This window comes from Triturus cristatus, chromosome 4_2, assembly GCF_964204655.1.
Source record: "Triturus cristatus chromosome 4_2, aTriCri1.1, whole genome shotgun sequence".
Taxonomy (NCBI): domain Eukaryota; kingdom Metazoa; phylum Chordata; class Amphibia; order Caudata; family Salamandridae; genus Triturus; species Triturus cristatus.
Window position 1 is genome coordinate 647719292 of NC_140586.1, and position 13572 is coordinate 647732863.

Here is a 13572-nt window from a genome sequence, read left to right on the forward strand (position 1 = left end):
AAATTACTTATTTTATATTTGTGGCCGGAATCGTACTGTTATTAAACAATGTTAAGATTAATATTGGAAACAGTCCAGAGTAATATGCTTGCACACCTGTGCGCATTTCCACCTGCATGATTTTTTTATTCCAATATGTTACAGCTGTGGAGTGAAAGTGATTGCTGAATACATTAATTTCTTCATTCCTATTGGGCTCTGTGTCGACCGCTTGGGTTTTCAATCAGGAGTTGGTGTATGCCGTTCATCTTCACTAACGGTCATTATTTGGCCCCAATATGTCCCCGTTTTGGTTGCGGGGTTGTGGGTGGTAGGCTGCACCCAATGTATAGAGTCTTTTTGTACCAAACGAGAAAGCATGGGACCCATTTACCCGGCATGCATTAGGGCCCATAGAATCCTTGCCACAGCACAGTTCAACTGATCTGAAACGGTTAATTGGTGCAAAACATTAGGATTTACGGTAATTCAGATTTTATAGTAAACGCGTTTACAATCAAATCGAAATTCTGAGTTGTGCAGCAACACCAGACTTGAGTGGTTTTCCCCATGTGGAGTTTTGCAAGGGATCAGAAAAGGGCAATGGCAAATGTGTGTGTCTATAAAGTGAGAAAAACATTTGAAAATCAGCACGCGCACAGTGATTCACGCAGTCATTTCCCATTCCTGAGTGAGTAAACTCAGAATGGCCATAGCTGCAGTGTTCAGAGTTCAGAGTGTGGGAATAGGGATGTGGTTCTCTTGTACCTCTCGTAAACAAGACCGAAATAGAACACAAACACTGTAAAATATGGTGAGACAGCTAACAAGTACTTGCATTTGGAATGGAGCAAGTAGCATTCCGGGTTGGCTGGATAGTGTCATGAACACCAACATTCTCGTTTATTCAAGCTGTTTTCAATTCCTGGACTGCCGTTGGCTTTTCTTCATGTTTAATAGAAAGTGTGTAGCGCGCACAAAAATGTTGATATCAAAATGTTCTCCCACTCTGTAGACTTACATGATCTTTGTTTTGGTTAATGGGTGTAGCCATTACAATATGGTCACTTATAGTGTAAGCTTATTGTTTAAAAAGATGGAGGCTTAATGTCAACATGTGGATGGAGCAGACATTTTGTGCCACAATAGTTTAGAATTGCAGAAGCCCTAGTGTCTCCAAACATGGTTTTATTTTTAAAATATGAGATAAAAAATACATTAAAAAAAATACAATCCGTGAAAACAGTATCTAAATCATGGGATTCAACCCTTGACTAGGAGAGGTCTTTGCGCTACAATTATCACATCAGATTGCCGGCCCATCTACTCTAAGTCGGAGGATTGATTTCAGAAGCTGTGCAAAAGGTGTCCATATTTTGGTTCCATGACAGAATGGATCAGACATAATACCTTTTAATAGCTGGCTTCAGCTATGTCGTAGTTCTAAGACATTCTAAAATTTGAAAGGCAGGCGTGCTATTTAATACTTTTAGCTAAGATTTAGCACATCACTTAGGAATAGTTTTACAGTGTTATGATGGCAGGAACTTACAAAAATGCTAGAAATCTTACTCTTGTGTTTGCTGGCCATTTCATGCCTAACTACTTTTATTGTTGCATTCTGTGTGACATCATTTCATATTTTATGCACTAGACTGAGGATTTTTAAATAAGCATTTAAAATAATTTGTCCTGGTCTCTAGTGCTATTTTTGAATGTGTTAAAACAAACAAAAGATTGTATTAATTGCCTCTTAGTCCCAAGAGTTCAGGGACAGACAGTAACCAGAAAATATTGCCGGCACAGGATTGCTCAGTAGGGTTATGTTAGGGCTGTTCAACTGGCCTTCTAATTCAACCCTGGTGAACTGAACTTAGTCCTTGCATATTTGAGTTAGAAATCCGACCCTGCAACTCAGATTTAGTATCAGCAGAACCAAGACTACTTTGGGGTCCTTTCTGGAACTCCCTCCGTTTACCCATGCCCCCCCACTCTTCTGCTGGGTACCATGTCCACCTTTGGCGGAGTCTCCCACATGACCCTTGTGGACCCGGGTACTCACCCAGCGGTCTGCTTCCTCAGCACGCTTCCTAGGGTTAGTCAGCTTGCTATCAATAAGGTGCTGACGTAGCTCTGGAAAACAATTATTTGGCAAGTGCTCCCATGCAATCAAATTATAGAGCGCTTCAAAATCATTCACTTTGCTACCCTTCACCCAACCATCCAATGCTCTGCCAAAGAAAAAACAACAACATATTCTACCCAAGTGCTAGACTCCAGTTTCTTACAATTCCTAAGCCTTTGTCTATAAAGCTCAGGGGTCAACCCATACCTGGACATTAAGGCCTCTTTCATGTGTACATAAGAATTCTGACCTTCAGAAGGAAAATCTAATAAGGTGTCCCACCCATCACTGAAGAACTTCCCCCCCAACCCCGCTCCCCAATCCTTCTCAGGGACCCAGTGGGAGGACATGGCTACCTCATAAGCCTTGAACCATTGCCCAATATCTTCGTTCTTATGAAACTCCTTAATAACATCCTTGGGAATGAACAATCTTGTTTCTACAGGCACGAATGGTGTGCTGCCACCACAGGGAGTAATTTCTAAACTCTTGGCTTTCAATTCCAACTCCCTCAACATCCTCTCATGCTCTAAATGCATCCTCTTTTCCTCCAAGGCCAACTTCTTATTCTCTAACTCCATCTGACCACCCATCTTGAACTTGGCTAGCTCCATCTTATGCATTCTATCTCTTTCCCTGTCCTCCAGCTCCTCTGGGGACAGGCCCTTTGAAGAAACACTGCTGCCTGGCCTTGAAGGTACTTTCTCCCCGGTCAGGCCCAATGGCCCATCCAGCTGCCCATCCGCATTCTCGGTCTCATCCCTAGGCTCTTCAGGATGCTCAATAGCATTTCTAGACTCCAATCAGGCCCTCAGCGACTTTTGGAACTCTTCCTTCTTGGCGATGCCTTTCACAGGGATTTTAAAACTTTTGCAGAAGGTTTTAAGCTGTGGCGCAGTGTAGGTATCTACCCTATCTTCTTCGAACTGTAGATCCATAGATGCGTTGGATGCTGCTTTGCTCATGGTGAATACAGTTGGTAGTTCTCAAAAAGAAAAAAAGTTCCAAGGAAAATTCTACAAAAAAGTATGTGGTCGCGTTCTAGTCTGCACTCACTCGTAGTGTACACCAATCACTATTTAGGAGTCACAAATGCAAGTCCAAATCCTCACCGCTGACCACCAATCTTAGAACTGGGGGTCTCTAGTTGGCAGAGGTAGGTACCTTTGTCCAAATAGGACCCTTGCTTCTAGCCAGGATAAAGGGCTACACTTCTAAATTAACCCCTGCTCAACCCCTTAGCTTGGCTCGAGCAGACAGACTTATCTCAGAGGCAGTGTGTAAAGCATTTGTGAACACATACAGTAATACAGTGAAAAACACTACAATTGGTCACACACCAGTTTTGAAAAATAAGTAATCTTTTCTAGACTTAACACAAGACCAAACGACAAAAGTCCACAATACTGTAATCAAAAATAGACCTTAAAATGGTAGAAATAGCTTAGTTCAATGTAGATGGTAAATGCGACACTTTACTCTCAAAGTGCCGTGGATGCATCACCCAATACAAACAAAAGGGTCGCAGGGAAGGTGATGCGTCGGTTCCTTACTGCAGTGCAGGGGAGGGGATGCGTCTGTTCCTTAGTGGAGAGGTGATGCGTCTGTTTCTTACTGTGATCCGGTATGATACGACAAGATGGCGCTTCGATGCGAGGTGACGATCCAGTGCGATGCGACAAAATGGTGTCGCAATGCAACAACGTTGGATGCGATGCGTGCACGCCCAACGGCCGTGCGCCGAACTCGGTAACTTCTGAGCCGCGACAGGCCTTGAGACACGCTTCTCCAGTGATGCGACGGCGACCTCTGCGGAGGCGACACGCTTCTCCGGTGATGCGACACGCTTTGTCGAGGATGCAATGGCGAACGGCTGCGGCAGCGGCGGCACGCTTTTTCGGTGATGCGACCGCAACTACTGCAGCGGCGACACCCTTCTTCTAGATGCACCGCGCTCCCAGCGACTCGCAGTCTTCTCAGAGGGCCCAAACAACAGGAGGGCCCAAACAACAGTAGGCCCCTCTCTGCAGGCAGAATTCCTCAGCACTGGAATTCAGGGGATCTGGGGGTGAAGTCTTGTATCCCTGAGACTTCAGGCAGGAGGCAAGCACAGTTCAAGCCCTTGGAGATTCTTCTTCAAGATTGCAAAAGCACACACAAAGTTCCTTTTCTCCTTTCCTTGGCAATAAAGTAACCACTGAAGGCCAACCTCAAGAGCACAGCACAGGGGCAGTCTCCTCCTTCAGCTTCCTTGGCAAAGGGTCGTCTTGATTCCCAGAAGTGATCTAAAGTTCTGGGGTCTGGGTCCCCCTTTTTATACACAAACATCCTTTGTCTCTGAAGGCAGCGAGTGTCTGTACCTAGTCAAAACCAGCTCTGGGTGCATTCTGCCAGTGCACAACTTCTTCCTTTGTCAGTGTGGGCCAGGGCCATCAGACACACCACCATAGGTGGAGCCAGCATGTTATGTTATGTTATGAGCATTTATAAAGCGCGACTGTTACCAAAAAGGTGTCCTGGCGCTTAGAGAAGACCCGAAGAGGAATAGAATGAGAGAGATGAAGGCATATGGAAGATCAATACTTGAAAATAAATGTTTTTAATGTCTTTCAAAATGATAGAAGATCGGTCATACTTCTCAAAGATATGGGGATAGCATTCCATGCCCTAGTTGCGTTGGCCACAAAACCTCTGCCACCCCAGTTGGCCCTCCTCACTCTGGGAACTATGGCCAGTTTGGCATCCGAGGATCGTAGGGTTTTGGTGGGGGGAGTACCAGTGAAGTTGTTGTATTAAAAATGTAGGCCCCATTCCATGGAGGGCCCTGAAGGTCAATGTCAAGGTTTTGAATTGAATACGTTGTCTCACTGGTAGCCAATGTAAGGCTTTAATTTGGGCAGAAATGGAACCAGTCCTAGGCGTGTCAGTGAGGAGTCTGGCAGCCGCATTCTGCAGAATGTGAAGTTTATTTAGAGATCCTTCATGTATCCCGAGATAGAGACTATTGCAATAGTCCAATCTAGGCATAATGGGAGCTGTAATAACTATTTGCTGTGCTGCTTTTGGGAGTAGTGGCATAATTTTTTTGCAAGATTGGAGAATGTGTATAGTGGTGGAGACAACTTTGTTCACCTGATCCCTACCACTTAGTTTGTCATCCAACCATACTCCCAGATTTTTGACTTTCCCTACAGGGGTGGGGAGTTGGCCGAGATCGTTCGGCCAGCAGTCTGGGGACCAGAGGTTAGAGTTGTTGCTGAAGAGGATAACCTCCGTTTTGTTGGAGTTAAGCTTTAAGCAGTTTATTCTCATCCAATCTCCCACTGCAGACATACAGTTTTGTAGTCTTAGAGGAGTATGTACGGCAATTCCTGGAAGCAGGTTGCCCACTATTTGGGTATCGTCAGCATATGAAGTTAAAGAAAACCCAAATGATTCAACAAGTGGTGCTAGGGAGGAGACATATATGTTAAAAAGGGTGGGGCTCAATGAAGAACCTTGGGGGACTCCGCAGGGCAGGGAGAATGATTCAGCCTGAAACTCCTCTAACGTTACAGTTTGTACTCTGTCCGTAAGAAAGGATTTGAGGAGATTCCAGGCGGAGCCCTTAACTCCTATCTCCTTGAGACGTTTCATCAGTATACCGTGATGTACAGTAGCGAACGCTGCTGACAGATCTAGCATGATCATAGCTGCATTCCCACCCTGGTCCAAAAGATTCCAGATTTCTCCAGTGGATTTTAGCAGCGCAGTTTCAGTACTGTACTCCCCTCTAAATCCAAACTGAGTTGGATCCAGAACTTGGTCTTGTAGAAATGTATTTAATTGGGCATTAATATTCTTTTCTATGATCTTTGCCGGAAAAGAAATTCTTGATATGGGTCTGAAATTGTTTGGGTCATTGATGTCTAGATTGGGTTTCTTTAAAAGCAGCAGGATAGACTCGTGTTTCCAGTCTTTTGGAAAGTATCCGTCTAGATACATAGTATTAAAAATGGGGGTAAGTATTTTGGAAATAGGTTCTACTGCTAATAAAACGACCCTACTAGGACAAGGGTCATAGAGGGAACCTGACTTTATCTTACACATTAGCTTCGATGTGTCAGATTCAGTTAGCGGGACAAAATTCTGCAGGAGGGAACTTTTTGTCATGAAATCAGTACGGGGGAAGCTAAGCTCTGAGTATTAACATTAACAGAGTTAGAGAATGTGACAAAAATATTATTTACTTTTTCAAAAAGACTGTTAGCAATTTTATTACACAGTTCTCGACTGGCCTGAACTGATGGGGTACATGGATGAGCCAGAGTTTTTACTATTTTAAAAATTTCTTTGGAGGAGTTTTTTGCTGTATTGATTCTATCCGTAAAAAACATTTGTTTTGCTGTTTGCAATAGGTGTTTATATGTGGACAGGCTTCTTTTATAGATCGATTTGTCTTTTTCCTTGTAGCCCTCCCTCCATTTTCTCTCCAAGCGTTTACACACCAATTTCTGGTCTCTAAGTTCCGAGGAGTACCAAGAAGCCGATGGATGTTATCTATTGAGACAAAGGGGTTTCAGTGGAGCGAGCTTGTTCCCTACGGCTGTCAACCAGTTTGTATAGATGTGAGTTGCTTCATCTAGATTTCTGGGCAATGTTGGCATTGTAAGAGTAAGCTGCTGTTGTATTTCTTTTGAATCAATCTTGTTCCAGGCTCTAGTTACTGAGCTTTTTTCCTCTGTAGTTTAGGGGCCACATGGACAGGCTAATTAAATTCACTAATAACCATGAAGTGGTCTGACCATGTCAGCTGTAGAGTGTTTAGGAAGGTTAAATTTGGGTTGTGGAAAGCAGGCACAGCCCTATTCAGGCCCAGTTGCTACTCCACACACCACTCCTCATGCAGATAGGTCTATTCAGCCTTGTGCTGACACCCTGTCTCCTGGAGCTACCCCAGCCCCTATCACTCACAAACCAGACATGGAATACACAACCTAGCAGAGGCAGGCTTGGATGGTTAGGCAAGAAAATACCTACTTTCTAAAAGTGGTATTTTCAAACACAGGATGTTAAAACCGACTTCACTAAAAGATGTATTTTATCATTCCGAGTTCAGGCATACTAAACTCTAATTTCTACCTAGTTCCCCGAGTCAGTTAGGATTAAAAAATGTTATAATCCAACTGCCCATTCTGGCCTATGGGAACAGGTAGGCTTGCAATAGTGAAAAACAAAATTGGCTGTAATTCACTATTAGGACATGCTACACACATCAGGGCATGTCCTACCTTTTACATACAATGCACCCTGCCCTTGGGCCTACTTTTGGGGTGACTAAAATGTAGAAAAGTGAAGGTTTAGGGACTGGCAAGTGTGTGCACTTGCCAAGTCGACATGGCAGCCCCAGGCTGCACACAGGCTCTGCAATGGCAGGCCTGAGAAACACTTTACAAGCTGCTTCTGTGGGTGGCACAACCAGTGCTACAAGCCCACTAGCAGCATTTGATTTACAGGCCCTGGGCACACATGGTGCACTGTACTAGGGTCTGACAAGTAAATCAAATAAGCCAATCATGGAGTCACTAATCCAGTACAATACTTCACAATAGGGAGCACTTGCACTGTGGCACTGAATAGTAGTGATACAGTGCCCAAAGCACCTAGACCAACAAAACATATAGCAATAACACAGGAAGCAACAGAAAAAAAAAAAACAGGAGGGAGACCCACGCCAATGGTGCCAGGTCCAACAATACTTTGCTAATTCCATGTCTGTTAAGTATGATGATTTTATGATCGATTTACATTTGCACTCCACTATACAATCTTAAGTTTAGTCCTTTGATTATAAGCTTTCGCCAACATGACTCCAAAATGTTCTTTATCCAACCTAACTATCTCCTAGCTCAATCCGTCCATGGATCAGTCTCTGGCACACACTCCACACCTGTGCCTGCCTGCCACTTAACCTGTTCCTCTTCTATAAATTGAGGAATATATTTCAGGTTAGGATGAGAGTTCTTCACAGTCCAATAGCTTTCTTAGCAATCTTTTAATATATTTCACTATAAAGTTCCTTTCTCTGAAATCCAATCAGTTCAATTCATTTATTCTTTATAAGTGCAGGTATATAAATTATAAGAACTACGAAACCCTTTAGAAGGTATATAAATGGATTAATGGACAGACGCCTATATCTTTGCTATTATAAATGAATTGAGCTCAATAAACTCCAATGAAAATAATTTTATGGTGAATAATGTCTCAATACGATTAAATGTCCACAATCCAACAGGGAGTTGGAGAGCATTTAACATTATATCAACTCTTAAAACTGATCCAAGATTAAGACCTGTTATGAGATTAAACAAATTGTGAAAGACTGCATCTTGACTATATGTTTTTATCATCAAAATAAATGATTTTTCAAAGGAGTCGCTGTAAGAAGTGCTGCTCATACAGTCTAACCAGCAGGTTAGGTTCTGCCTCAGTTAGTGTATATTTGTAGTTATACACGAGTCCAAGTTTACACAGGAATAGCTTTTTTTTGTTTTGCCAATAGCTTTTGCGCCATTTGACAAAACTTCGCAGAAAAAAGTTCATCCACCTTAGGTCCTTCCAGGAAAGGTTTGGTGTGATCTGTCGAGTGAGAGCCTGGAAAAATAAAGGCAAGGATGTCCAAAAACCAAGGTTTTTCTCATTCACTTTCATAGGAAAAAATTAGATAATACAGAAAACAACTGCTTAAAAGAATGACACCAAATTTGGCAGACATGTTTACCCAGAAAGTGTGTTTGTGATTTGGTGTAAATCTGTTATGGAGATCTGTAGCTGTGGAAACTCGCAGGATAAACGCTGTGAAAGGTTGCTGCACCATAAAAATGTAGTGGCTGGCATTACAAGGACTCCGGCCTTGGAGTCCTAGTCCTCAAAATATTTTCAAAAAGCACACAGAAGGTGGCAGAGTACACATAGCTAGATGCCCGAGCTGGTGAGTGGGTGGAAATCAAGATGGTTGGAGCCCAGAGGGACTCCCCTGCTTCTCAAAGGCCAAAGACTGAAAACAAATGTTAGGCTTGTTTCTTCACCCAGCACAGCTTTTGGTGTAGTGGGACTCGGGCAGGACTAAAATAAATAAATAAAATATTATATGTGGTGGCTGATTGGCGGCTCACTGGGGTGGTGGCTGCTGACCAGGCTCCACAGCATGGGCAAAAGCTGTGTGCGTTGAGGGGTTAGTCGTGCGTTGAGGGGTTAGTCATCCAAGAGGGTTGGGCACAGGGTCTGGCAACAGGCAGGGGATAGGCAGCAAAAGTATTATAATAAACAAATTACTTTACACCAAAAAAAAAATTTTAACATAGAAATTCACTGAAAAAACAAAGGTTAAAGTCGAGTTATACGCGAGATAGGTCATAAGATTTTAACCTACATTTTCAAAAAAACAAAGTAATTCACTGAAAAAGCACTACGTCTTTAAAAAAAAAAAAAACTGGCATTTGCTAGTTATATGTAATTGACCTAAGTAACTTGGACTGCTGTGATGAACTGCTTTTTCAATGAATTTCTAAAACGAAATGTACACATGTTAAAATTGCACTACCTCCCTCACGTATAGCTCCACGGTAGCCTTTGATAAATATTTATTTTCAGTTGAATCACAGTTGTAGTTTTGATGCAGGAGCTGAAGAACACTGGAATATGGAGTTATGAGGAGAAATGCAATCACAGCAAGGTTCATGGCATAGTCAAAAGAGAAGCTCAATGAGCTGTGGTTGGAGAGGTGCTAAATGCTGGGTTTAAATGTATGTGCTATATATGCAGAGCTCACTGGGTATGCCTGAAAGCTTTGCTTATTTGGCCTTTGGGAAGGTGTCTTAACTGCAGGGCCTTGCCAAAAAGCAGACCCAGCAACTTGGAGATCATTGCACATGGTTTCAGTTCATATCCAGGGGGTGTTTGTGGGTGGGATGCCAAGTGCAGCCCTTAAACTGACCACCTCTGACTATATGACTGCTTAGTTTGAGAAATCACACGGAAAAGGCACTGAAACACCTTAATGGAGAAATGGGTCACTGCATGCAAAAACAAAATAAAAATCTGTGATACAAAGTTAACACATTCTATTTTCTCCTTCTTCAATTTCCAATAAGTTCCTTTTAGAGAGATAGCTACACATCTCTCTCCTGCTGACTCACTCACCCCACCCAGTTGTCATATGGTCCCACCTGACTACTGCAGCATACGAAGATGAACGCTTCTACCTCAATTACATACAGGGCATAAAGACAATATGAATCATGTCTTGGTTTACATAATAGCGGCAACCAATTTAGATTTACATATTGATCTTTCTTGGGAGTATCGAAAGCTTTTCTGGAAACAATTGTATTTTCTTCTCGTTCCTGTCAAAAGACTTACATCACTTAGGGCCTGATGTACAACCGTTTTAGCAGTTGCAAAAGGTATAATCGGGTCATTGCGACCGCTATAAAGGGTTCTAGCAATTACAAACCCTATTTTGTGAGTTGGTAACCTACTACCGACTCACAAAATACGGTTTGCGAATCGCTATTATGAAGAGTCCTTTCCGAATAGCAAGTTGCAGGGGAATATACGATGGTTTTGCGACTTCAAATGCAGTCGCAAAACTATCGCAGTTACCACCATTTTCAAATTGGTGGTAAGCCAGTCACAAACATGAAATGGTCCCCAGGGCACCCCTTCCCGTTTCTGTTTGGCAGCGACAATATTTAAGAGCAGGCAGTGGTCCCACAGAGCACTACCTGCGCTTAAAAAAAAAAATGAACAGAAAACTTTTAATTTTTTTCTTTTTAAACACCTCGTTTTTCTGTAGGGAAAATGGGCTGCATTTGGGGAAAAAAGTTGCTTTATTTAAAATGCTGTTATAAACAAAGGGTAGACCCAAATAAGTCACTGTGGAATTCTAAACCTTCCTATGTTTCAGGGGGCTTTCACGGAAACTGGCGGCCAGATGTACGACCATTCCATTTTGCAGGTCTCGTATTGCGTTTTTATTTTTTTGCGACTCGCAAAATGGAATGTACTAATGTGTCGCGGATACATTAACGATTCCCAATGGAGTCACCATCTTTTTCTTTCACCTTTACATCCCTCACGTTATGCACTTTTACCTTCCCTTTCCTTTCTCCCACTGCTGTGGGGCACTTGTGCAAAGTGTTTGGAATTATATGCTGACTAACCAGCACCTACAACTGTTCAATGTGATTAAATAATATTGAATCAATTTACTCTTAAAGCATCAGTATTATTTTGTTTAAATTGTCTTCAATTTGCACACGTTCCTAGTTAATGCCCACTGGGACCACTTGCTACTGTACTGTTATTTAAAATGCAAACACAAATATGGCTGTCAGCGATCCCCAGCGGGTCCCAATCCCTGTGTTATTGCCCATTCCCAATGGTTCGCAAATTGCGACCTGCCTCATGAACATTGATGAGGCAGGTAATTTGTGACCTCCATTGGGAATCGTTAATGTATCCGAGACACATTAGTACATTCCATTTTGCGAGTCGCAAAAAAATAAAAACGCAATATGAGACGCGCAAAATGGAATGGTCGTACATCTGGCCGCCAGTTTCCGTGAAAGCCCCCTGAACCATAGGAAGGTTTAGAACTCCACACTGTATTTACTGTGTTCAGAGGCTCAGCGATAGAGGGCCAGTCTCCTTTTAGAATCCTGCAAAAATCAATAACTGCATTATTTAATCAATGAAACAGCCTCCCCAGCTGCCACTCTGCTTGCTCATACTCCTTGCAACTCACTGCTATGGGTGTAACCCTTCATGTAGATGTTTAATAGTTATATGGCTCAACAATAATCAAGAAAGAGAAAAAGGCCACCTGCAAAAACGAAAAAATGTAAACAAATGATATGGACGTTGGAAGATGTTGGTCCTTATTACTCAGTTGTGGTACTTTTTTTGATGCATCTGTGACATGTATAGTGCTAACCAGCTGCTCATCCCACTATCTCTCCTGGGAGTGAAGGCGGAAGCTTTCGGTTGCACCGGAAGTCCGCTACATTCTGAAGTCGAATCCATGACCATGCAGGTTACAAAATGGAGCAATCTCAGAGGAAAAGTTACTGATCACAGACACAGGCAGAACTGCCTCCGATTGGAGTTGGCTGCTCTTATTTTTCATAATACAAAGTTAATGTTTTCCCTTGCAATGTTTATTGAATAACATTCGCTTTCTTTCCAAGCTTAAAATGGGCAGGATGCATGTTGTGTTGTGACCGGCATTAGAGCTCGACCTTGAATGGGTGTGCCGGTCAGTTACTGAGAGCAGGTATATTTCTTTGGTCAACGAGCAATAGCTCAGGTCGGTCTGCTTTTAGATTCACTGATAAGTTGTGTATTTTTCTTGCTCAAAACATAAAATACAAAAATGTAAGCAGAGGGAAATAGATTCAGGACGGGAGAAGTTTCAAGTATATTGATCCGCTCAGTCAAAAAACATGTAGTCCGATTGAGAGTGTCAAGCAGAGAAGACGCACTAAATCACTAAGTCAAAGTCAGACACTGCAAAAGAGGCTGGTGTTGGGACTGCTCTGATTGGTTATGCAACACCTCTGCTTTTACAATGTTTTTCTGTTGCTCTTTACAAAACATGAAGACCCCAGTGCAGACTGGACACCGCTCTGTTTGTGGACTTACCATCCAGGAGCCAGGGCTGACTTGGTATTTTTTCCAGCTCCGACAGCATCACGCGTGTGATCAAATGGTCTGGCACAGGCTGGCCTTCCTTAACGTACTGTGTCGCCAAAACCCCCGCCTCTGCAACACAAAGATGGAAATTTATCATGACAACATCATAGCACACTGAGCTACAAATCTTTCAATCACTACGAATGATACTGTGACATATTGGATTCTCCCCTAATAATAATTTTCTAGTAGCACCTACTATGTCTAATTCATGCCCATGTGAGTTTATGCTCTCTTTGGCATCGAAGTGCATGGCACTTCTCCTGGATGCTAATAATAATGCACAGTTAAAAGGTTTTACATCGTAGTGTGTAATAGATAGTAGTGTCACTATTAATATACAAGATACATTTCAGGGTTTTGCACATCACAAATAATCACCAGACAGAGCTCAAGGACTGGTGTGTTGTGGCAACAAATCCAGCAGACGCCTTGTAAATGATTAGAAGCAATGTTTATTTCCAGGAACAAGAGGTCAGGCAGCCTCAGGCCAGGCACCACAAGATGCCTGAATCCGGTGTTGAAAGCAAACACTCCAACAAGCAACATGTAACTCATGAGTTCTAAAAGTGAACGCTCACATAACAAGGTTGCTAGTCCTGGTTAATGATGAATATAGAAGATCTCCCTCCTTTCACAATGTAACATCTCCTCCTGTACACAATACACAAACTGAGCAAAAGGCAAGGAGTAGTCTTTGTGTTATATCATGTGATGTCAGTAGATGATAC

General features: G+C 42.6%; 1 protein-coding gene across 2 annotated transcripts in view; it reads right to left on the reverse strand.

The window, feature by feature from the left end:
- AK4 (adenylate kinase 4) overlaps positions 1-13572 on the reverse strand; it is a 259967-nt gene that overhangs the window by 169985 nt on the left and 76410 nt on the right. For both annotated transcript variants that reach the window (XM_085602369.1, XM_085602370.1), the window contains exon 3: positions 12791-12910. In XM_085602369.1, coding sequence (XP_085458495.1) covers positions 12791-12910 — 120 coding nt within the window. The remainder of the gene's footprint in view (positions 1-12790; positions 12911-13572) is intronic.